At 37.4% G+C, this 23,978-nt stretch overlaps 4 protein-coding genes across 7 annotated transcripts in view; 2 read left to right on the top strand and 2 right to left on the bottom strand.

Moving 5' to 3' along the window:
- Positions 1-419: 419 nt before the first annotated feature.
- On the bottom strand, positions 420-1,559 carry tbcc (tubulin folding cofactor C). The gene has a single exon (XM_028476654.1). The coding sequence runs from the start codon at positions 1,522-1,524 to the stop codon at positions 478-480; it is 1,047 nt and encodes a 348-aa protein (XP_028332455.1). The 5' UTR covers positions 1,525-1,559; the 3' UTR covers positions 420-477.
- A 2,305-nt stretch (positions 1,560-3,864) lies between these two features.
- On the top strand, positions 3,865-16,474 carry bicral (BICRA like chromatin remodeling complex associated protein). Of its 2 annotated transcripts, none has more exons than XM_028476808.1 (13): positions 3,865-3,950; positions 6,495-6,558; positions 7,059-7,104; positions 7,925-7,973; positions 8,092-8,157; positions 9,855-11,105; positions 11,204-11,252; positions 11,554-11,594; positions 12,001-12,050; positions 12,166-12,311; positions 12,400-12,494; positions 12,580-12,682; positions 13,647-16,474. In XM_028476808.1, the coding sequence occupies exons 3-13, from the start codon at positions 7,064-7,066 to the stop codon at positions 14,060-14,062; spliced, it is 2,307 nt and encodes a 768-aa protein (XP_028332609.1). In that variant the 5' UTR covers positions 3,865-3,950; positions 6,495-6,558; positions 7,059-7,063; the 3' UTR covers positions 14,063-16,474. The 2 variants fall into 2 exon arrangements, with proteins under 2 accessions (XP_028332609.1, XP_028332610.1); XM_028476809.1 differs by lacking the exon at positions 3,865-3,950 and adding an exon at positions 4,004-4,159.
- Positions 16,475-17,445: 971 nt separating this feature from the next.
- On the bottom strand, positions 17,446-21,572 carry si:dkey-21c1.4 (uncharacterized). Of its 2 annotated transcripts, none has more exons than XM_028477050.1 (5): positions 21,407-21,572; positions 19,224-20,183; positions 18,383-18,493; positions 18,032-18,148; positions 17,446-17,960 (listed from the first exon to the last, which is right to left on the bottom strand). In XM_028477050.1, the coding sequence occupies exons 1-5, from the start codon at positions 21,414-21,416 to the stop codon at positions 17,932-17,934; spliced, it is 1,227 nt and encodes a 408-aa protein (XP_028332851.1). In that variant the 5' UTR covers positions 21,417-21,572; the 3' UTR covers positions 17,446-17,931. The 2 variants fall into 2 exon arrangements, with proteins under 2 accessions (XP_028332851.1, XP_028332852.1); XM_028477051.1 differs by having other exon boundaries at positions 19,242-20,183.
- The window catches only part of LOC114481949 (regulator of G-protein signaling 9-like), a 43,435-nt gene continuing 40,815 nt past the window's right edge, over positions 21,359-23,978 (top strand). For both annotated transcript variants that reach the window (XM_028477044.1, XM_028477047.1), the window contains exons 1-2: positions 21,359-21,513; positions 23,870-23,938. In XM_028477044.1, coding sequence (XP_028332845.1) covers positions 23,908-23,938 — 31 coding nt within the window. In that variant the 5' untranslated portion in view covers positions 21,359-21,513; positions 23,870-23,907. The remainder of the gene's footprint in view (positions 21,514-23,869; positions 23,939-23,978) is intronic.

The raw sequence follows: 23,978 nt of genomic DNA, 5'->3' as shown, positions 1-23,978 counted from the left end.
AGGAAATATTTTCACCAGAGTTTATCATTTGCTTAAAATTTACTTTTAATTAAAGATAAGCTTTATGCCAGGGAAAATTCCATTAAATTTTGAAGGGGATCCAGACCAGTATATTAATTCTGGATCAGTTTCAAAAATCCCCATATACCATCATTGGTGAAATTTTAATAGTTGATAATTGAGTTTTAGAAAATTTGACTGAAGCAAAATTTGTCATTTTGCTCTTTAGTGTATATTTATTTTGTTTGTTTTTGGAGTCATTTTATGTATTTGTTTTCGATGTCATGAGAAAAATTTAATAGTATTGTATTGTGGTCAACTGTTAGATTTGTTGGAGAAGTCTTCATTTTATAAAAACATCAGACGTAAGAAAGTAATGTTTATACCACACACACAATCTGCTTTTATTTAATCCACCTTTATTATTAACATTATTATAATTATTTATTCTCCAGCTAAAGGTGAAAAATTTCACCTTTAGGGATCCCAGTTGTGCTTTCTTTCTCCCTCTGGAATGACTGTCCAGTTTGGGGATGGCGTCCCAGTATCAAGCCAGTTAAAGTCATCCACCTTGTCCCAGTTGTTTCTGTCCCTATCCAGGCCAGACAGACTAAAGTCCTCTTCCAGGCGAGGGTAGGACCAGGTGAACGGGGCAAAGCCCACCCCACTGCAGTCCTCTATGATGGCCCTGCTAGTGACGTGCACATACACCTGAGTGTTGGTGGTGTTGTGGGTCCGCAGCTGCTGACAAGGAATGGCCAGGGTGCTGTTTGTGCAGTGATCTATGAAGACTGAGCTGGCCACGGGTCCACACAGGATCTCACAGTCCTCTATGTGTTTCAGGTGCAGTGTGCTCGGGGAACCAAACAGGCGAACCTTGCAGTTGGTCAGGTGGGTCAGCAGCACGTGCTGTTTGCTGATCTCCTCTGAGGTCTTGGTCACAAATTCGTTGCTGAGGTTGGAGATTCCACACTGTTCAGGAGCTGGTGGTGCAGACGCATTATCATTATCTACCTTGTTGTTACCTGACTCAGCTTCAGGTGTGTTAGATGATCCAAGCTCTGTTTTCTGGGATTTTTCTGTAGCTTTGGTTCTGGTTCTGAAAGAAAACGTCTTCTGAGGCAGACACGCCTCCCTGGTTTCTGACAGAGAGTTCTGTAGTTGTTGTAGAGCAGCCTGGGCTTCTCTCACATTATACTGCGTTAGAAACAACAAGCTGTCGTTCAGAAACTTCTGTAACTGTTGGACTTTGTTCGTGGCTTCCTCCAACCTTCGGGTCGCCTCGGCCCGGTCCGTCCCGGAGCATTCTGACAGTAGCTGTTCGATACACGCCCGCTCCCCGTAGAAAGTGCTGGAGAAATACTCAGCTTTTTCCTCAGCGACACTGCTACTCTCTTTAGCCTCTTTACGGCGTTCAACGTCTTCTAGCCTGGCCTGGTGTCGCTTCTGGAGTCGCTCCTGTACTTTACCAGCATAATTTAATTCAATAGCTAAGTCATCTCCGTCTTCCACGGCAGCGTCCATGTTTACCACTGTACCGGAAGTGCGTCTTTTCTTTTCTTTCTTCTTCTTCTTCTTCTTCCAATTTCCGGTAGACAAGAAGCGTATGCTGCCCTCTCCAGGTAAAGGAAATGTGTCTTCTTCTCTGTAATTAAAGACAAACAGCGCCACCTGATACAGCAGAGAGCTAACCCGGAAGTTAACGTGTTTATCTTTTTTTTATTTTTTATTATTATATCATACTGTTAACAATACATATACATTTAAAGTCAGGGTAAATAGGCACCATAACACAGTCATGGCACTTGCTGAAGAAGTAAACATTCACATTTGCCTCTAAGCTCAAGACAGACAGAACTGAAAAAGGCACATACAATGCAGTGGCAACTAAAAAAAAAAAAAACAATGACATTTTGATATCTTTATAAATGTTGGTGGTATTTTAGTTATTTTTTCTGACCAATTTAAAAGACTTGAAGTATTCTGTGAACCAGATAATAAACACATTAAACAAAGGAGTAGAGTCCTTCCATTTACAAGTATGAATAAAATGTTTAGCCATTAAAATAACAATTTACGACATCAGAGATACTTGAGTCCAGATGTTCCATGAAATAAATAATGTCTTTGGAAGAAAATGTTGGTACATTGTTGATTTTTCAGAGACAGCCAGCTGTGAAAGTCAGTCAAAAGCAAATTGGTCTTTTCACAACTAAAAAAAAACATTTTAAATGGTTTCTATGGAGGATGAATAAAAAGTGCATGGTTCAGGGTCAAAGCTCAATCTTTTCTGTACAAAATCTCCAACAAGGGGGTATATGTCAGATATACATGTTTATATTTCATGGCAAAATAAACTTTTCCATTTCCAAAAAGAAATTCCCCAAAAAACCCAAGAATGAATATTCTGTCAAATTAATGAAGATATAGGTAAACATTGTCAAATTAATGAAGATATAGGTAAACATTGTCAAATTAATGAAGATATAGGTAAACATTGATAGCAAATACCTGATATCTAGTAATTCTTAAAAAACAATGTATTAATTTAGGGAAGGATTTAGCAAACTCAATGAAAATTAAGTAAAAATGTAAGCCAGTGAAATTAAAAAAAAAAAAAAAAGAATTACTGTACTAAATTCTAATGGAGTTCAAGTATTTTTTTTAATATAAAGAGAAATTTAAAACAAAATGTTTCCTTTAAACCAGTAACTCTGAACTGGTGGTTCGGGACCCAAAAGTGGGTCACGGACCTGCACTGGGTGGGTCGTGGACAGCTGTTCAAAAATAAATAAATAAATAAATACTTAATGTCTCTCATGTTAGACCTGTCGTTTATTTTGAAAGAAATGTTTCTTTTGACAGGCATGCTGTGAAATGCATGTTGCACAGGAATATATATATATATATATTTATGTTTTAAAAAAGATTATATATTCGTGTTTTAAACAGCTAAATTTGAGAAACTGAACTTAGTTGATTGAAATCTACAAAAAGCGGGACGTGATTAGCCAGTTGAGAAACCCTGCTTTAAACTATATAAATAATTTAATAATGTTTCAATGTCAAACACATTTTCATTGTTAAATAATTTATTGGAATTTCATATATATATATATGAAATAAATTATTTACATACAGTCACTTCTCAGTCATCTCCACATTTCTTAAGTTAGATAAGACCCACTTGTGCTGTTAAATATTTTCTGTATTTACCTTTATTGTTAGTTTCTTTTTTGACTTGTGTTTAATTGTTCTAACAACTGTAGTGTCTTTGAGTTTTTAAAAAGCAGTCATAAATACAATGTATTATTATTAAGAATATGTATTATTATTATTACTATTATTATTATTATTAATAATAATAATAATACATTTTGTCTCCTTTCAAACCACAAAATTTAAATTATTTTATTTTTGTTTGACAAAAGAATAACTGGCACTTTAATTCCAGAAGGAAAATAGGGGTTAATTTTGTTAAGTTTGATTACATGAAATTATAACTTTCTTTGATACATTTGTACTTTTTGTTTCCTTTAAAAAGTAGGCAGAAGAAAATTGGGGTAAAATAGTGAATCGAAATTTTTTTTGAGAAAATTGGAGATTTTATTTTCAGCCCATATCGACCAGCCCTAGCAGAAAGTGACTTTTTTCCCCCACACCTGAGCTACTTTAAGGTGTGTCTTAAGTTCCGCCCCCTATTGTTGATAATCATTAACTCCCATTATTATTTATCTGATAAATAAATGTGAATTACATGCAATTAAATATTTTTAATTAACACTAAAGCTGTGTGTTTGTAAAATGCTTTAGTGGCCGTATCGACATCTTCCATTGAAGTGAATGGTGCCGCGCTCGCGCTGGTAATTTCGGTGTGTGTGCGCTGCCCCAGCGACCCGTGCGGTGATGGCGAGGAAACCCCGTAGACAAGGCACTGCTTTTTCATGACGGTGAGTTTCCCTTTGAGTGTATTATAATTTTGTGATAAAAATTTCAAGGAAAAAACACACACGGCCTCCTTCCTCCCTTCCTTCAGGGAGGGAAGAGAGTTTAAGCGTAGAGAAAAAGTCTATCGGAGGCTGAAGAGGGACAGCGAGACAAATATCTGAGTGGGAGAGGGAAGAGGAGGAGGTGGAGAGGAAGAAGAAGAAGGAGGGGGGTAAATTAAAAGTTGCCAAATGGAGATATTGGGTTTCAAGAGGAGTGAGACAGGAGTAAAAAAAAAGGGTTTGCCTCTTGCAGTCGTCTTTATGTTATGCTAATCGGGATAAATATTTACGCCTCGACGCGGGTTTAGGCTTTTCAACGGATTCTAGGCTCAACGTCTTCTTGGCAAAATGCGTCGTCAACACCGCGGCTAGCTAACCCAGCACCGGGCCGACAGTCAAAAAATGTTCCCCAAAAAACCCTCCAACAACAACAAGCACGTTAACGGACAAGAGGCACAGACGAGCCCGCTGCGAAGGGCGTCGTTTTGGCTACAAAGACACCAAAGAGCCGGTGGTTATATCCCCCCTCGGTGTCAGCAGATGAGCCCAAGGACGAATGAAAGCCTCCCCCAAACCGGGGAGGAAAGAGGAGAAGAGGAGCGGGGACGGGCTTTTTTCCCTCTCTCTTCCTCTAACTGATTGAATGCAATGGTCAATCTGTCGATTCCGTCTATTTTTGGATGTTTTTACTGGCGTGTTTTTACCGTCGTCGTCCTAGCCGCGGTGTGAGCTAGCTCTATGGGCAGGGACTGGTAGCTTATTCCTGGCGTCGACAAAAACGCACACACGGTTGACTTGTTGGACTGAAATTCACCTTTAAAATGCTTTTAAAACTCGACAAATTGAGCAACAGACGGTGCTTAAATGTTTGTTTCCTGTTTATTGTTGATAGCTTTTTGAAGGCACGTCGAAAAAAAACCGTTTAATTCCTCCATTTTGCTTTTAAACATTTGATTTAGACTTTTAATTCCGTCATAACTTAATGTTCAACCATTTTAATTCAATGATATTGTTTAAAAAAGTAGTAGTATTCGCTCTAAACCCACTACTGTCGTATATAACACCCCATTGTTTTTAAATACATTAAAGGACGTCTGGCAAAAAAAAAAAAAAAAAATCCCTATTTTGTTGTTTTTCTGAGAAAATGCCACTAGTTTTCCTTGTTTTTAGCAGCAAGTTTCCCAGTGTCACACAGGCAGGTTTTTCTTTGTTCCCTAAGCAAACATGGAGGCTGAACGTGTTTGAGCTGCAGACTGTCTGTAGCATGGGAACAGCCATTTTGAAGCACTGCAGTTGTTGTTGTTGTTAAAACAGGAAACCTGCATGTCCCCCTCTCCCAGAAATGAAATAAACTCACATCTCACAAATGCTCCCATTGTTTTTGCAAGTTTTCTTTTGAAAATACATGTGGGTTCTTAGTGTTACTGTTTGATTTACAATCTACTGTATATTTAAAAGGAGATGATCTTTGTCCACTTGTCCATTAAAGGTTAAGAAGATTATTTATAAGTACAATAACAAGCAGATAGTTTTAGGGTTTTACTGAAATGCATATTTTTTAAATTTATTTATCAATTACAAATCAAATATTTTTGATAGTGACCAAATGGAACACTGTTTATTAGTATTTTTAAGTTTAAAAATGTTGAATGTTGTATTTGTTTCAATGACAAATGACAGTGTGGTATTTCATTAAATGGACATAATCAGATAAAGTTTGTATGATGATTTTATATTTGTGATGGAAATTATTAGAATTTTTATAGAGGACTACTAAACACTTTATGCCAAATAAGGCAGAAAATAAATGTGAATAGATTTAATATGATTTTGAATGAAAAAAAGAGTCATTTTAAAGATGTTTTGGAAACAACAGTCGTCACATGATTATTTTTTTTTTAAACAATAAATTACACATAAGTAAGTTTTTTGACAGTATATACTAAGATACTACATGTATGGTATCTGTATATGGATTTAAACCTTTTTTTGATTGAAAGAAATGCAGTTGGACAGAAATCGTACTCAAATTTCATACGCTTTCTTTTTATTATAAGGCTTTTAAAAAAAAAAAAAAAAAATTCAAGAACTCTGTGTTTGTATTGTTTATACTGTTGTTTTTTTCTCTGTGTGTGTTTTATTCCGTTAATATTTGTATCTTTTCGATAAAGATTTGTTTTAAAAGCAACTAAAGCGCTCTTTTTAAATACTAGCCAATGAGCTAGTTCCATATTATCCCAGTTTCATTTACTCCCAAATTGGCAAGTTTACCAAACATCAACCCAACAGCTTCTGGTTGGGTTGATGGGTGTAGGAAGGGTGTATTTACACTGACAGCAGAGGAGTGGGGTGGGTGTTTTAGACATAAACCGATGGAATTGAATAAAGGCCATCCTGTCTTTAAGCACTGAATTCTAAACATCTATACACACCCTGTTATTGTACACTCAGTTTTCTGTCTTCTGATGTCTTCTTTTCCACTAAATCTTGATTCTTACCCCGCAGTTCGCTCTGTTACAGCATGGAAGGCGTGATAAATGACTGAACCCATGATTCCCCCTGGAAATCTGTGAGTAAAACGTCTTCACTACAAGCACACAAATAAATACATACTTTCTCTCAATCTGAATAATAACACAAACTAAGGGTATCTCGATATCAGCCAGAAAACGAATATTGGATTTTATTGGACTACATCTAAAATCTCCCATAAGTTTTTGTTGCTGCCCTCAGTAGTTCCCATCATATACTGACAGTTAAAAACAACTGAAGTGAACTTGAATTGTTGACTATTGCTCTCTGTTTGAGTAACATCACATGATCAAGCCTTTTTTAACATTCCACACTACAAAATAAGTAATAAAAGTATGTAAGATTCGTGCTGATATCCAAGGCTGCACTATCGGTATCGTATCGGAAGTGAAAAACATCCCTAACACAAGCCATTGGACAAATTCTGACTGTATTTCTCCTCACAGACTTGAGTTTTACTCAGCATACGTATGTGTTGTTATGATTAACAAACAGTAGTTTCTCATTAGTTTTTTTTTTTTAATTTATTTTTTTTAGGTGTCATGGATGATGAGGACGATCGCCGTCTTCTGGATATTTTAGGGTAAATATGAACTTAAATCAAGATGATTTATAAAACAGTAGATTGATGATAAATTTAACTGAAATGCTGCACAATTTAGTTTTTATTTTCCTCATCAGAAAATCAGAAATAATTTATTGATCCCAGGGGGAAAACAGAAATATTATAAATGAAAAGAAGAGACACTAAACAAAGAAAAGAAAATCAACATAATTACGTAAAAGGCTGTTAATTAAATAAGGATTAAATACAAGTGCACACATTACAGTAGAAAAAATAAATATGTTCATGAAAAAGGCAGATTGGCAGTGAATAGCACAGTGGTTGCAAAATAATTAGAGAGTTAAGGATGTATTTGGAAATTTGTCAGTGCAAAAAATCTGAAAACATGTTTTTTCTTGTGAATTTTTAGTAAAAACATTATTTTATTAATATATATCTTTATTTTAGGTATTAGCCGTTCAGTTTCATTATCCCAAACTGACCCCAGAGTCTCCCACAAGAGATACATGATTAAAAAGTTGACTTTGAAAGGATTATTTTGGGAAACAACAATGTTTAAAGTTGCTGGGGACTTTAACAGATAAAGACAGTATAAATGAAGTAAAAACATTTTCATGCATCTGTCTACGGGATGCCACATCCTACAATTTAACATAAAAAACTCTCATATTTTACTGTGTTGTTTGGTCCCATTCTCGTCACAAGACTGATCATGTGCCTGATAAAGAAAGCTAGGGCTGCATCACAATTTGTTCTCAGTGTGGTTTTTTTTGCTTTTGGTCTTTCATGAATCCCCAGTATTTAAAACGTTAATTTTTTTTTTTTAAACGTCTTTCAGGGATGTGGATGCACTCAATGATTATCTCCATGGCACCAACAACAAAACTGTGAGTGAGACATACAGGGAAGCTTCAATTGCTTTAATTATCTTCCACAGCAAGGGTTAAGTGTTTTTAAGTCTTTGTTTCAAACTGTGTTAAGTGGTGAATTTGGCTCTTTTTGCAGATTGAAGAGGAGGATGTGACAAATGCAACTTTTGGGTCCCATGCATCCCTTTTTGCAAATGACACGGTGAGTAGAACCTTTTGGGGATGAACGTCATGACACGTGAAACAGCATTTGATGTGTAATGATTCATGGTTGTGTAGTATTGCTTAATTCAGGGTTTTTAAATCACTGTGCCACGGGAAATGATTCAATTTAAAAAAAATAAATAAATAAAAAAAAACCCAATTAATTATTGTATGAAAGTATGCCATTGTGCTGCCGTGAGCCTCTACTGTCAACTTCACAGCAGCCCCCGACTGCAGCTGTAGGTCAGAGCGGAGAGGAGACCCCCACCTCTGTGGATGTGTGCAAATAAAGCTACCCTAACTTGTGATATTCATAAAAATCTCGTAAAAATACACAATAAAATGCGATATTTGCTTGCTATAAATACCGCATGCTTGTGTTTACCTCTGTGTAAAACACAGGGGTAAAAAATAAGATAATAGAACGGCACACAATTGCCACTCACTTTTAATCGTTTTTTAATAAACTAGATTCTCGAACATCATATCCCTCAATAACAGCCTTTGGATCAAATCTGACATTGACAACGTTGAACAATATTTATTTTAATATTAATAATAATTAATTTCTATATATATTTTTAGGCTTTACACCAACTTGGTCAGCTATATTGGATTGACCGATATTTTGCATTTTATGCAATTAATGTGATCGGCTGTAATGCCTTAATTCGCCGATCCGATCATTGACGTCATTGTCGTGATGAAACTTTCTGTAGATGCTCCCATTGCATTGTTTTATTGTCTCATTTACACCGAAGAGTTGTCTGCTTTACGTGACACAGCTTTATTTCATTCGCATTTGTGCATAAAGGTGAAAACCTAGGAGGGAACGGCAAAAATGTTGATCGGTTGGAGCGAAGCGGCTGAGCGCGGGACTTTTTCCCCAGTCTACTGGCAGTGTCTGCTGTTAGCGCGTGTGTGTGTTTTTGTGTGTGTTCAGCCTGAGCATGTTAAAAAAGCGAAGTGATGCGCTCCCGTTTACTTTCGCTTTCATTCCGTTTCAAAAACAGCAGCAACCAGCGCATTCATTCGCAGTTAAAGGGCCACACACACACACACTCTGAAAACAAATGTTATGTTCAGGTCCTGTATGGAAATTCTTCAACTCTTCAACTCCCTCACAGTCACAAGGCTGCGTTTAGGTCCCAAAAAATGGTACCGTTTGATTTTCTGTGAATTTGTATCCGGTAGTTCCAAAGGAATTTGGTCGGTACCTTAAAAAAACAACCTGAATTAATATGATCGGGTCAGTGATTGGTGATCGTTTTTTTTAAACTCACTGATTGGTGATCGGCTCAAAAATCATGATCGTGTAAAACCTATCTATTATATGAATAAAAGATAGATTGTTACTGGTAATTGCACTTTTGAATAAAAAAAAAAGAAATGTGAAAAATCATAATAGATTTTTTTTTGTTTTTCATTTGATTCCTTTTAAAAACATAAGAATGACTGCAAATTATTGAAAGAAGAAATATAAGAGATTTTAAGAACCCTTTTCTTCATGTTTACTTGATTCTTATTCAAGACTCCTTGATATGAAAGACTGTATATTGGTAATACAGGCTACTAAGTACATTTTTGGTAATATTTTCGGATGGTGTTGTGGTGCCTTGGAATTTATTTATGAACCTTGGTTCCAAAAGGTTTGAAAAACTCTGGTTTAATCATCCCTGTGATTTCTCTTTCCAGACTGGTTCCAACGCTGGCCTCAAAGATGGCGCTTCGACGATGGTCGAATTTGGCGACGACTCGTCGGGAGGCGGCCTCCAGCTCTCCAGCAGCCTCTCATTCATTGAAGATGAGTTGGGGTCCGGGGCCTCCCCTGGAGACGTGGACCTGGGAGGAGAGGACCAGCCCTTCGACATCTTGCAGAAGTCTCTGCTGGAGGCGGACATCACGGAGCAGACGCTGGCCCAAGAGGCTCTACTGGACTCACAGCCCACGCCCACCCTAGTGCAGGCCCCCGTCCCCTTCTCCTCCCAGGTGGTCTCCGGGGGTTACGGAGGTGGGGCAGTCAACACTTCCACGGCTTCACTCCCCGCAGGCCAGTTTGTCCAAGGCATGTCCACCTTACCGAATGGTTCTGCCCAGCACATCCAGGTTCTGGGCTCCTTTGGGACGACGGGTGGGGTGATGACCCTGGGCAGCTTGGAACGGAACCCCCAGATCGTGCTGAGGCCGGGGGTGTCCGTCGCTCCAGCGGGGAACGTAACAGGAGGCCACATGTTCACCCCGACCCAAGGGCCGGTCGGCCTGCCGTTTAAAAACATTCCCCTTCAGAACATCATCATACAGAGAGGACCCGGGGGGACCCAGACTCTAGTCAGACCCATCCAGCCTAAACCCCTTCAGACTGGGGCTCAGACGGTCTACAGCCTGGGTCTGCAGACGTCTTCCACCACCACCACCAACACCGCTGCAGTCCCAGGAGGCCAGTACACGGCCAACGGGTCCATAGTGGTGCAGTCGCCCCTGGACCAGCAACAAACCCAAGTCCAGACCAGCGTATCGCCAGGAGACTTCCTGCTCCCCACCTCAATAACCCTGAAACCGTCTAGCGCCGTCCACAACGGCCCGGCCACGCCCACCTCCAGCGCTGTCCTCGGCAGTCAAAACCCCGTGCACATCGTCGCCGGGCAGAACTTTACGGCATCGGTCGGGAGTCAGCTGATACTAAACCAGGGGCTGGTGAGTGCCAGTCAGGTGGGCGGGGCTGTTACTCAAACGTGGACAAGTGTGTCTTCTACAAGCCCCGCCCCAATGCAGACGTCTTGTGCTGCCGCGAGACTGACTCTAGTAGGCCCGGCAACGGCCGGACTAGGCGGTCAAAGCCAAGTGTCGGCCAGTCCTGTGCAGCGCCTCCTAGTGACACAAACCCAGAATTGCACCTCTCTATCTCCGTTACCTGGAAACATAAACCAGGAACAAGACTATCGACAGGTAGATCCTTACATCTCACGCTACTTTTGGCCTTTTTTTATTGTTACGCATGTTAGTTTTTTGTGTAATTTATCTAAATTCATGTATTTTGCCCACAGAATTCTTCATCACCTGCTTTTAAACAGAAACATATCAACAGTATACATGGTAAAGAAACTGTTTTTGCAGATTTTTTATTATACTGATACTGTACTACTATAACGCATTGCAGTATTTTATTATTGTATGTGTTACTAACCTGTTTTTATTGCTTATTGTTTTTACTAACCTGCCTTTTGGCATCTGAATACTTTTAATTTCCCTCGGAATTAATAATCTATCTATCTATCTATCTATCGATCTATCTATCTATCTATCGATCTATCGATCTATCTATCGATCGCTTTTAAAGTTACGGATGTTTTTACATGTTTACATTTTTCTGACAGTTTTTTCTTTTGTCCCCCAGGTGTTAAAACCATGACACACGATTCAACGCTAACGTTTGAGGTGAATACGTTTCAGTAATAATAACGTGGATCGTTTGTGTGTTTTAGAAATAAACATGTTGTCCCTCATTTATCAACCTTGTGTGAAAACGGGTTCAGGTTTGAGTTCACATTTGGTCGTACGACAGGACCAACGTGTGATTTATGAAAGATTCGTATCTGACCATTCCCAGCGTTCAAATGATCGGGTGTTGATAAATCCGGCGGCTGAATTCAATTGTCATTAACGTGTTACGCCCTCCTGTTTCGGAGACCCCGCCCACTGAGGTCAAACAAGAAAAGAAGCTTTTCCAAGATGAAAATTCTCATCTGAACTTACGAACAGTTGATAAATGAGGGCCAATAGTTGGTAATATTAGATAGTGAATGATTGTTCTAACCTCAGTTTATTTGCTGATCTGATGCAGGTCAGTGCACTGAAGAGGCCTGTTCCTCTGCCTCTAACAAGAGCAGAAATGTGAGTGAATTGGACACGCCCTGTTTGCTGCCTCGTGTGTGATGAAGTCATTTAACTTGTTCTGTTATTCTGGCATTAAACGGTTTAATTAACATTTAAATGTTCTCCGTTAAAGGATTTTGGAACAAGTCAGGAACGATCACATTGGGGTTCAGACGACAAATCGTCATCGGTTCACGTCGATCGATGATGCGCTGCTACGACTTCTGCCCTATCACGTGTTCCAGGGGACGCCGCCCAGTCCAGACGAGTTCTCACAAGGTGGGAAAGTAATGTCATAACGAGCACTGATATATATATATCCACCCAAACCAATCACTAATGTATGTAATACGTGGGTTTTCCTCAGTGGACGAGGATTTCGAGGCAGTTGCAAGTCACGTGCTACAGAGGACTCAGAGCATGGTGAACAAATACAGGAGGCTGCTGATGGTGGAGGCCGAGGTGAGGAATGGATCAAAGATAACCTGTAATCCATAAAGTGGCAGCGACTCAGCGAGCTGATTGGTTGTTCCTCCTGTTTCTACAGCGTTCCAGTCCATCATCAGAAATGGTGATGATTGACAGAACTTTCAACCAGGAGGAGCGCGGCAATTTGACGCAAGATAAAAGAATGGTACTAGTTGATCCAGGTAAAAAAACAGAAAACAAACAAAGCAGACGGATTTAAAACTCAGTGAACACATTTAAAGTGAAACTAAGGCTACATTCAGACTGCAGGCAAATGCAAACCAAATCCAATTGTGTTCCCCCCATACTCGTTTTGTATCCGATCTGTTGAAAACAGTTTGAACTGCACAAATCCAACACAGGCCAATTTCATATCTGATATGTATCTGATATTTGGCAGTGTGACCGCAGTCTGAGCGGCCGCTTTTATCCAACCTTTACATCATCGAAATGCAATAAACATTTCTGCGTTCCAAGAGGAACGACGGGTACAAAAAAATCTTCATTTTCAATTTTCTTTTGAACATTTTCTTTATAAAATAAGTGGACTGTTACGGTCATCTGTGAACAGTGCGAGCCTGCGTGGTCACAGGTTTATAACACTTTGGCGCATATGGGTCACTTCAGGATCTCATTGAGTTCATACTTTCCATTCAGTCATTTAAATATTAATCCTGTGTAAATAAGATCAATCAAATTTGAAAAACTTCCAATATTGCAGTGATGGCATCTTATTTGTATTTCAGAGACATTCAAATGGATTTTAATGTGGATTGGTTTGTGGATTGGTTCCACTACAGGAAGTCGAACCCAATAGACTTCGACTTCCTGTAGCGGACAGTGCCAATCAAAGTGAATGCGGAACTGTGCTTGGAAACAAGGCCGTGCGTCACAACAGCTAACACACAATAGGTAAATATGATTTTGGCTCTTACCTGACGCATAGACCTATATCAATGCGTCCCGATGCGACCTTGTTATGTTCCGCGATGCACGTGCAGAAAAGTAGAGGCGTGGCTTCTGGTAGATTGGCAGAGGAAGTGGAGCGATTTAGGGCGGGACATCGATACATTCTCTCAGAAACTCTGGATATCAGCTTTAAGTCTGCGTTTAAAGGCTGATCTAATGCTTCCGTCTCATTTCCAGATGGCTTCTTGGAGGACTTTTGCTGTGGGATGAAATCCAAACATTTTCAGCCCCCGTCGCCCCCCCAGCCTCTATCTAACTGCAGTTGGACTCAGTCTGAACCAGGCTCTGCGCAGTCACCCTACAAATCTGACTTCCAGCCCGGGTATGAAGATCCCGGAGGGGGCGGGACTACAGGAAGAGGCGAAGACGCTGAAGACGGGAGCGCATTAGAACTGAAGAGACAGGAAGCCGGCAACCTGAAAGCCGGTAACGGTTGCCCGCGAGGGAAACCCTCGGCGTTTGCGGCCAAAATCGCGGCTCAGACTCTCCACCAACAGCCGTCTTCACACGCAGAGCAGCACCAGTACTCCCCTCCCCGCACGGACAGTGACTCCGCCTTAGAGGCAGCGGTCAACAGCATCTTAGAATGTTAGGAAAGGAATCACCATGGCAACCCTGGCCAAAGGGTTTTTTCTCCTTTGTATGCACAAAGTGGGTGAGGAGAGGATAACTATTCTTTCAGGTCCAGGACCCATGTGGTGTGCAGCCATGTAGCATGCATGTAGTCGTCTTAGTTCTTTGTTGATCATTTGAAGGCGTTTTGTTTTGTTAAGTGCAACACATACACACTAACACACACACATGCACACACACGTATGGGAATCTGTGCAATTCATGTTGTATATTCAAACATGACCTTGAAGTGCTTTTGCAATTCTAAGCGGAAAAAATATATTTTTGGCTTAGAAAGAAAGAGTTTACCTCTCATCATCATGCATCGGTTTGCATTCATGTGCCACTTCATTCGATTTCCCACCCACTACCTGTGCCTACGTGAAGGTTTTTATACGGCAGTGTTTACATGATCTGTTCGAAAATCCTTCCTTTTGCAAACTCGAGCAGTGCTGACTCATGCTTTCTAAGGAACCTGTGACGCTAACATGAAAGAAACTCATATTTAACGATACAACTTGAACGTATAATTTAATAACCCCTGATTTTGGCCTCCTTTAAGGCAAAATTTGTTTTCAGAGGACCAAATTAGCCAAAAACACAGCCTTAAGATCCTGTAATTTGACACCAGCTTCATCACTTTTTATTGCTTGTGATGTAAACGGCCCAAAAAACACTAGTGTGATTAGCTTTTAGCAGTGTACCTCGATAACTAAAAGAAATGTTTTTCTGTTGCTTCATCTTTTGGCATTAATCAGTTGTAATTTGACACCAGCCTCAGTAGTTTTCACTTGATTGAAGGCATTAAATTGAAGTCATTTGACACACATTGTGTTATTAGATGTAAACATGGACCATGGTGGTGATACTTCATGCAGAGAAATTGCACTAAATGTTTGTTTCAGGAACCGTCAACGCAGAATGTAAACGATCGGAGCAAAAACCAAAATCTGCTTTTCCTGCTTTAGCTGCCTGCCTCATCCCTTCCCAGTGGAAACCAGTTTCCAAAACCCATGTAGGAAGGAGTGTTACTACGCTTTAGTGCTTAAGTTACGTTTTCTTTGACGGTTTTTTTTTCTTTTTGTACCTTAAAGGTACGCGAGTCCCGACACAGACAGGACAAATCCTAAATCCGTAGAATACAGATCCAATCCCTTTGAGTTTGTGTCTGTGGCGTTTAAAAAAAATCCTCAGATTGAGGAGGATGTGCTCGAATGAATCATTTTTTTTAAAACTTCATTTAAGAAAAGATGTGAATAAAAGGAGTCCTTCCTTTTCTTTGTGACGTGTTACTGAATCCAACTCCATCTCAAGGTTAAAGTCCACTTTTAAAAACTTTCTGTTCTTTTTCTTCCTGCAGCACGACCAAAACTAACAGGAGAGCTTGGCTTTTTGTCCTCGTTGAGTTGTTTTGGTGACTAAATGTCAGACTACATCCTCAGTTTGCAGTACTTTCATTGCGATGTGTTAATCCTTAAAGTCAAATGTTAAATCAAAGCCTCGACACTTGATTTTTAAATCTAAATGTTGGATTTTTGGGTAACACTTTACTTGAACTTTTATACACGAAGGCTGATATTATGCTATCATTATTATGATATGACACCTGTCATTAGCATTAATAAGGAGTCATGAAGGCTGTCATTAAGTGTCATTTGTTACCCTAACTCTTAACTTCTAAACTTAACTCTAACCCCTAACCTTAAACTTCTAAACTTAACCCTAAACATCTAAATTTAACCCTAACACTAAACTTAACTCTATCCCCTAAACTTTTAAACTTAACCCCAAACATCTAAGTTTAACCCTAACCCTAAACGTAACCCTAACCCCTAAATTTAACACTAAACCTAATCCCTAACCCTAAACGTCTAAATTTAACCATAACCGCACCTAACCCTAAAAATGCCAACATAGCTCCAAAGGTGTTGTAATTTAACACTTAATGACACCTTATTCATGCTAATGACAGCCTAATATCAGATGTTTTGCCAAACCCGACTTGGAACCAAAGGTTAGGTTTTCTTTGAAAAAGCCTCCTGGGGAATGGACTGAAGGCCTTTAATGGGGTTGTTTGCCTTTTCTTTTCTTTTTTTAAATGCTGTTGCGTGCCTGGATCTCTGGTGTTTTTATCTGAACTGGGCTCATTGCTAAGAAAGCTTCTCTCTACTGTCAACTGGATCTTTACATCTAAAAGAGGCTCAAACTAGGACAGTTGGTTCATTTTTCCTCCTCAAATCCTAAGTTCTATGATTGCATATCATTGTTTTGACCATGCAGTTGCTTTTCTTCCTTCTTCTATATTCACAGGTTTGTTTGCCCAGCCTCCGTTTATTCAACCCAATTGATTTGTAGATTGTTTTTGTACAAAAAAAAAAAAAAAAAAAAAAAAATCGAAAACAATATTTATAATTTTGTATGAAGTCAAAGAATGTAAAAAAAGAGAGAAAAAAAATAGATGGAAAATATTTTTTATTGTGTCTGAAAACGTGTTACAAAATCTGTCATTTCTTTATTTGTAGCCAAGTGTGTTCACTACAGTGACACAGAGTCCATAATAAATTCAATTTGAATATAATGAACTGATTCAGACGGGCTGGTCCATTATTATTTTTCTGTCCATTAAGCCTGTTTAATCATATCATGTGACCAAGGAAGATAAAATACAGGCCCGTTACATACGATCTTTATAAATCTTTCATACTTCATGTTTCCATATGAAACACCTGCTGTTGGACATTTGACCTGCTGACTTATTTTTTTTTTTTTTGCCGAACAGTGACATCTAGTGGATATCAAAGCAAACTGTGACTTAAAGTTGCTGTTATCCTTTGATACATCAGTGTCACATTAGTTACAATGCAATGCAGTTCTCACCCTGGAGGGGTCGCTAGTTCACCACAGAGCACAACATTCAGAGAGAGAGTTCAAAATTGAAATAATCCTACATCCAGTGCTGGGGTAGTTACTCCAAGTCATTCATTAAAAATAAAAAAAGTAATTTGTTACATTTCTACACCCAGTCGTTACTGAGTAAATTTTTAATTTTTGTTTTAAAAATGACCAACAAAATTTGTGAAACTAGAAAAAAAATAACGGTGCCATTGATTGTTGGTTATTTTATCACTTTTAGAGTTTCTAAAGTTAATCTATACTCAGAGCCTGATCATTTAAAAAAGAAAGATGAATTGAATTTAAATCATTAAAAAAAAAAAAACATGACATAAAATACATTTTGACAAACATTTTATTTTATACAAATTACCTCAGGGGAAGAAAGTAACTTGTAAATTTTACTTTGAGTACAATTTCAATCAAGTAACAGTTCTTCTACTTCAACAGGCTATATCGGTACTTTTTACACTTCTGTTGAGAAGTAACTTCACTACTTCTTACTTTACTTTCCCGTTTCTTAATTAACCAATCAGATACATGGACATACTGTACATCAAAACCATAATATCACTTAGCCTGTATGCATAGTGCATATGGATTGATTGATTGATTTCTACTTCATTAATGAAATTTAGTTGTTAAAGCAACAAACGGATAAAAAGAAAAAAGTTAAATATACAATAAATACCATGTAAATATTAATATAAATATGTGAAAAATGGAGGCCATATTAGAAAAAAAAGACAGATTTGTTACCAATAATTTAAGTGTAATGCATTACTTTCCTTCACTTACCCAAAACAGTAATATCGCTACTGTAACGCATTACTTTATAACGCATTGATACATGTAAAAATGTTTTACCACAATTCCAGAGTAAACAGACATAATTTTACATCTAAATGTTGTAAAATTCCCAATCAGGAGGATGTAACTCTTTGTTTTCCTCCTTCAGTCAGTGATATTTCCTCCATCGATCGAGCTCTAGAAAACAAAACAAGTTATTTTCCAAATCAAAGAGCAGGAAGTATATGATAGTGGATTATAAATCTTACTTATACGAGGGTAAGACCAGATGTAGCTGAGTGTACAGTAGCCTGCTAACAACATGCTCACTCCAGCCACGCCCCCTTTTTTCACGTAAAAGTACTTCCTGTAGTACCACTGCCAGCCTGATGGGGGCGAACAAAAGAGCGAGGAAAACCGATCATTGTCAAGTCATCTTATATACAAATGAATGTATTAAAGCTATCCAAGCTAAGCACACAGTCGCTAACTAGCACAGCTATGCCAACCACACCTAAACTAAACAAAGCTCCATGTCTTCAGATAACTTCAATTTTGGTTAAATAAACACAATGCGGAGGAAAACAAGTTATGTGTGCGTCTTGTTTTTTTTTATGTACCTCGCTGCACCATGGCCACGATTTCTCTAGGATGACTCGGGCTTTTACAGGCTAGCCAATCAGGTAACTCCCTCAGTTTCACCTCTCCGAGACTCCGCTGTGCCAGAGCACCTGCGAAAAAAAAAAAGAAAAAAGCACAGCCATCAATAATCAATACACATAACCAGGGTTGAGGTCATTTATAATTATAATCGCTTAATTGATAATTAATTACAATTATGGCATAGTTATGAATGTAATTTAAAAAATGTGTCACTGTTGTAATGGAGTTCAGATAATTGACTTTGTAATTGACAATTTTTATATAATTTTCATTGCAATTTAAATTTAAAGCAAAACTGTGGAACCATGTTACATTTCTATACATACAGTATGTAGTTAACAATTATTAAAATATGTTCCATATAAAGCTTTCCCATAATTTACCATTAAATAAAAATGAAATCTAGGGATATACTGACACAAAAAAGACTCAGAGACACACACCACAAATATTAAAACCTATATTTTCATTGATTAAGAAGCCTAATAAGGTAACCAATTGATAGGAAATAAATAAGATGATAGATATTTGTTTTTAGTGTATTTTACAGCGGATTTAGAACCCGTTATCATAACAGATGCTAACACAAGAGGAAGGCTAACTTTTATTAGGTTACTTATTATGGACTCAATTATTATGATTAATTGTACTTGAGAATGTAATTTTAATTGACCCTTAGGATAAAAAATAATTGTAATTTTATTGTAATTGGAAAAAGGCTGGTTACTGTAATCAGAATTGAATTGTAATTGAACATGGATAACTGACGACTGTAAAATGTAATTGACCCCAACCTACTTTGTGGCCCCTCCTGACCTTCAGTGTGACGCTGGCTGAGCAGCTGCTCCACGTCCACTGGGAGAGTTTGTAATGTAACTGGTAAATGGGGATAGCTGGATGACTGACTCAGAGGAGGTGACGTGGTCATGTTTCCCGTCACGTGTCTCTGTGGAATTGCATGAAATGAGGTCTTTAAACTGGTCTGTTTGGACTGGGGAGGCTGGGAAGTCTCTGTTTGAGGTGGTGGGATGTTTCCATGGAAACCGTTGGTGGTTTTAAGCTGGCTCAGGATGCTGGGGCTGTTGGATGGTTGTTGGGTGACATTAGCTCGTCCCAGTGTGGCTCTGACACTCTGTAGGCTGATCCTCCCCTGCTGCACGTGCACGCCTCCCTCGTGCACATCCTCAGCGTCCTCCTCCCAGACGTTGCATCTTTTTGGAGCTTGTTGCTTGTTTTCTTGCGTGCGTTCACTTTCTAAAGCCTTTTTTTTCAGCTTCTTTTTAGGGGCAGATTTAACGGAATCTTTCTCTGCTTTGGTTCCTGTTTTTGAACTCAGATGTGAATCCGTAAATGTACTTTTGGATTTATCTCTGTCATTTTCCAACAAGTTCTCTGCACCTTGCTTAGACTTTGCAGCTTCTATCAAATCTCGAAGACCCTTCTTTTTTGGCTTAGAAACGGTTTTAGATGCGGGTTTAGGCAAAGTAAGAGTGGATGTTATGATTTGTTCGTCTAGCGTCTGTTTCTTCTTCTTTTTTGTAGAACTATTGGACGATGTAGTCAGAAGTGAAGAGGATGTGCTCTTCGTTCCCAACTTCAATGTTTCCTTGGTTTTTTGTCGGGGAAACTCTGCAGCTGTCGTCTGATTTGCAGCAGCATCGTGTTGCCCTGAAGGGTCTTTTACGCTTGGCGCTGCTTTGCAATGAGGCAGGTGACTCTTCAGCCTTTTGTAGAGTTTTCCACAGAATGGACACACTTCTGTGTAGTGAAAAAGATGAGAAATCAAGTTACTGTATGTGTGCATGGGGATAATACATTTCAAAATAAAATCTTCAAAGATTCATTTAGATTTGGACATTTTATGCCTAATTAGATTTGATATATTTGATGTCATCTGTATTGACTTCCTTTCATTTTGTATGCAACATCAGTTTCCTTCCTTTCCTATGTAGTTTATTTTGCTCAAAATTTAAACGAAAAGGTTTAACTTTAATGTCATACACGTACCGTATTTTCTCTTTTCTGTTTCAGTAAAGTTAAGAAAAAAATGTAATGTACTAGTCCTATCACAGTGGGGCCACAAAAATGTTGCTTTCTGAGCCAAAAGCCACATTATGAACATTCATTAGCATCAATACAGGAAAGAACAAAGGATTTGTGCATTTTTGGAGTCATTTTGCATATTTTTTTTTCTCATTTTTGTGTATAAGTATTGTTGTTTTGTGTATTTGGGGTCATTTATGTTCTCCTTATGTATGTTTTTCTCACCTTTTGAGTGTGTGTTTTTTTTTTTTTATGTTTTTGGCTTCATTAAGTGTGTTTTTGGAGTTATTTTGTGTATAAGTATTTAGTAGTCATCTAGTTTTGCGAGTAATTTTCTGCCTTTTTGTTGTATTTATAGGAATCTTTTTTTTTCTTTTTCTTTTCGTTATGTACATTTTCTGTCATTTTGTGTTATGTTGACGTCATAATCGTGCTTTTGGAGAAATGTTGTGTATTTTTGTTGTAGTTTTTTATTTCTATTTTTTTTTTTTTTTGTTGCTGTTTTTTTAAGTGTCATTTTGTGTATTTACTTAAAAAAAATAGACTGAGTGCCGCCAGTTGCCCATGACTGAACTAGCTTTTCCCATAATTAAAACACCTTACATATTAGACATTAACATTATTTTAATACAAATTATAAAATAAAATAAACCACTGGCATGCAATTGTTGTATTTTTCAAAATGTTGCAATGCAAACAATATCAGAAAGTAAAACATTTTTACGAAAACAAGGAATGTTCGTGTTAAAGTGGTTAGTTTTTCACCTACAGGTTGACCTTGTGATAAGTAACAAACATTAAACACTAATTATATATTTTTAAAAAAAAGCTTTTTTCCTACTATTTTTAAAAACCTTAAACGCCACTTAGTTCACGTGCTGATAACCAGGCTCAGTAGATGTTGTCATTGCACGGCACAGAGTTGAATTAAAACTTACCGGAGCTCATTGGTGAGTTCCCACCGTTTTTCCTCTTCTCCGGTGAAAACGACGTTATGATGACATCAGAGAGAGAATCCTAGCAGCTCAAAAGACGCCAAACGCTGGTAATATAACGTTAAATTAATACTTTTTAAATCAATTTAATTCCTTACGGTCAGTCCCCTTTACTGTGTAGCGAAGGACCCGTTTGTTAGGGGCTGCCCTATGAGAGCCTGAACGTAAATCGCAATAATCTTTGCAAATTCAGCGCATTATTTCTTTCATTTGTCTTATGAAATAATGTATTTTATGCTTGAAACTGAAGTGGGATAAAGTAAAAACGAAGATGCTGTTTATAAAAAGTGTGTGTGAACTCTTGTTTAAACTCGTAGTGACCCATTTAGTGGGTGTGACCTGGCTGCATCGAAAAATAATAAAACCTTTCTCTGCTACAGAAGCTTATTGCATTCACAGAAGAAAAAAAAAAAGTTTCGGTTTTTCTGAATTGATGAGATAGAAATAATTAAATAAAAAAATTGCCCCATTTTTTTGTTTTTATAGGAAATGTTTTTTTTTCTGTTTTTCTGATCCGGACATGTGCAGTCAGGGACGCAGGGTCGCTTTTCAAACCCTTGTAAACGTATCTCATTATTTCAGAAAAACCGAAAAAATTTGCAATAAAAACTTCTCATTTCAGAAAAAAACAAAACAAAAAATATTTGCTATAAAAACGTATCTCATCATTTCAGAAAAACTGAAAAATATTTCCTTTAAAAACAGAAAAACAGGGCCAATTTAAAAAAAAAAAAAAAAAAATATTTTTATCTCATCAACTCAGAAAAACCACAAAAACATTTCCTATAAAAACAGAAAAACAGGGGAATTTTTTTGTATTTACTTATGTTTATCTCATCAATTCAGAAAAACCGAAAAAAAATTTCTTCTGTGAATGCAATAAGCTTCTGTAGCTTCCGCTTTTGCGTTAATGATTAAACCAAACAAAAACCCCCTAACATTTATGTCTCTATAAATAAGTACCTCAGATATAACCTTAATCTCATTGGAAGATTTCCCAAGTGTAGTAATAATACTATTCTTTTTAGAGGAAGATTATCTGCTCTGGCAACCCATTACTGGAAAAAGCCAAAAGGAGAAGAATATTAATACTATATTGTGTCAAATAACATAGAACAATCAAAAACCTTTTAAATCTCTCACTTGTCAGAAATAGAAATAGTAATAAAACAAACTATTACAGTAATTATTATTTTCATTATTACCAAGGCAAGGCAAGGCAAATTTATTTGTATAGCGCATTTCATACACAAGACAACTCAATGTGCTTTACATGATAAAACATTCAACTGTTTAAAATCAATAAGAACATTTAAAATCATCTGTAAAATCAATTCAAATCATCAACAAACACATTACATCAACAACATGACCAAAAATCTCTCTCTCAATCATATGCAGTAGAGAAAAAAGTTCCTTTAACTTTGATTTAAAAATGTTCACATTAGATGCTGACTTCAGCTCTGCAGCAGTTTGTTCCACTTCTTTGCAGCATAACAACTAAACGCAGCATCACCATGTTTACTGTGAGCTCTGGGCTCCACTATCTGACCTGTGTCCATAGATCTGAGAGACCTGCTGGGTTCATACCTGACTAACATGTCACTGATGTATTCTGGACCAAACCCATTCACAGATTTATACACCAGCAGCAAAACTTTAAAGTCTATTCTGAGGCTGACTGGGAGCCAGTGTCAAGACTTTAAAACTGGACTAATGTGTTCTGACCTCTTGGTTCTGGTTCAGACCTGAGCTGCAGCATTTGACATTGTTGGCCTCCAGGCCAAATCATTATTTTTATTTCACCTTTATTTAACCAGATGAATTATTGAGTATGGTAATCAGTTTAGGAAATTGAATATATATTTTTTGACTGTTGGAATATATGAAAGTGTAAAAGAAAAAAAACCACGTATAAAGAAAAGTCCAAACATATATATAAGAAAAGTTTGAAGACATATTAAAGTCTGAATATAAATATGGAAGTTTGATTATATAAGAACAAAAACATAGATATGAATATGTATGGAAGTTTTAATATATATATATATATATAAGTCTGAAAATGTATTTACGGAAGTTTGAAAAAATATATATGAAGTTTAAATATATGTTATGGAAGTCTGAATATATATACTGTATATATGAATGTCTGAAAAAAATATGAAATTTAAATATATAAGAACATTTTAAATATGTATTTATGAAAGTCTGAAAATATTTAGAAAAATTTTAGATATACAGTATAAAGTTTGAATATATACAAAATATATCTATATATTCAAACTTTCACATACATATATATTCAGACTTAATTCAATCCATCTAATTCCAGAGTCAATAAATATATAATTAATTTCTTAAATGGCTTGCCATAATTGAGAAAAAATCTTGTTTTGTTTTCAGATATCTACACATGGCTCTTCAGATTCCTTTCGGTGCAAATGAGCGACCCAATAACTGCCATATTATCAGGTAAGTTTTCATGATGTGATGTCATTGTGAGAAAAGAGAC

Source organism: Gouania willdenowi, chromosome 19 (assembly GCF_900634775.1).
Source record: "Gouania willdenowi chromosome 19, fGouWil2.1, whole genome shotgun sequence".
Lineage (NCBI taxonomy): Eukaryota > Metazoa > Chordata > Actinopteri > Blenniiformes > Gobiesocidae > Gouania > Gouania willdenowi.
Note: the sequence above shows the minus strand (reverse complement) of the source record. Positions and strands in the feature narration are given on the sequence as shown.

Coding starts and splice junctions, on each gene's coding strand:
- tbcc (XM_028476654.1), bottom strand. CDS start 1,524: ATGGACGCTGCCGTGGAAGACGGAGATGACTTAGCTATTGAATTAAAT.
- si:dkey-21c1.4 (XM_028477050.1), bottom strand. Junction 18,494..19,223: donor AGGTCAGGAGGGGCCACAAA/GTAGGTTGGGGT, acceptor TTTTTTTCGCAG/GTGCTCTGGCACAGCGGAGT. Junction 17,961..18,031: donor CTGGTCTTACCCTCGTATAA/GTAAGATTTATA, acceptor TTTGTTTTCTAG/AGCTCGATCGATGGAGGAAA.
- bicral (XM_028476808.1), top strand. CDS start 7,064: ATGGATGATGAGGACGATCGCCGTCTTCTGGATATTTTAGG. Junction 12,312..12,399: donor TCCAGACGAGTTCTCACAAG/GTGGGAAAGTAA, acceptor GGTTTTCCTCAG/TGGACGAGGATTTCGAGGCA. Junction 12,495..12,579: donor TGCTGATGGTGGAGGCCGAG/GTGAGGAATGGA, acceptor CTGTTTCTACAG/CGTTCCAGTCCATCATCAGA.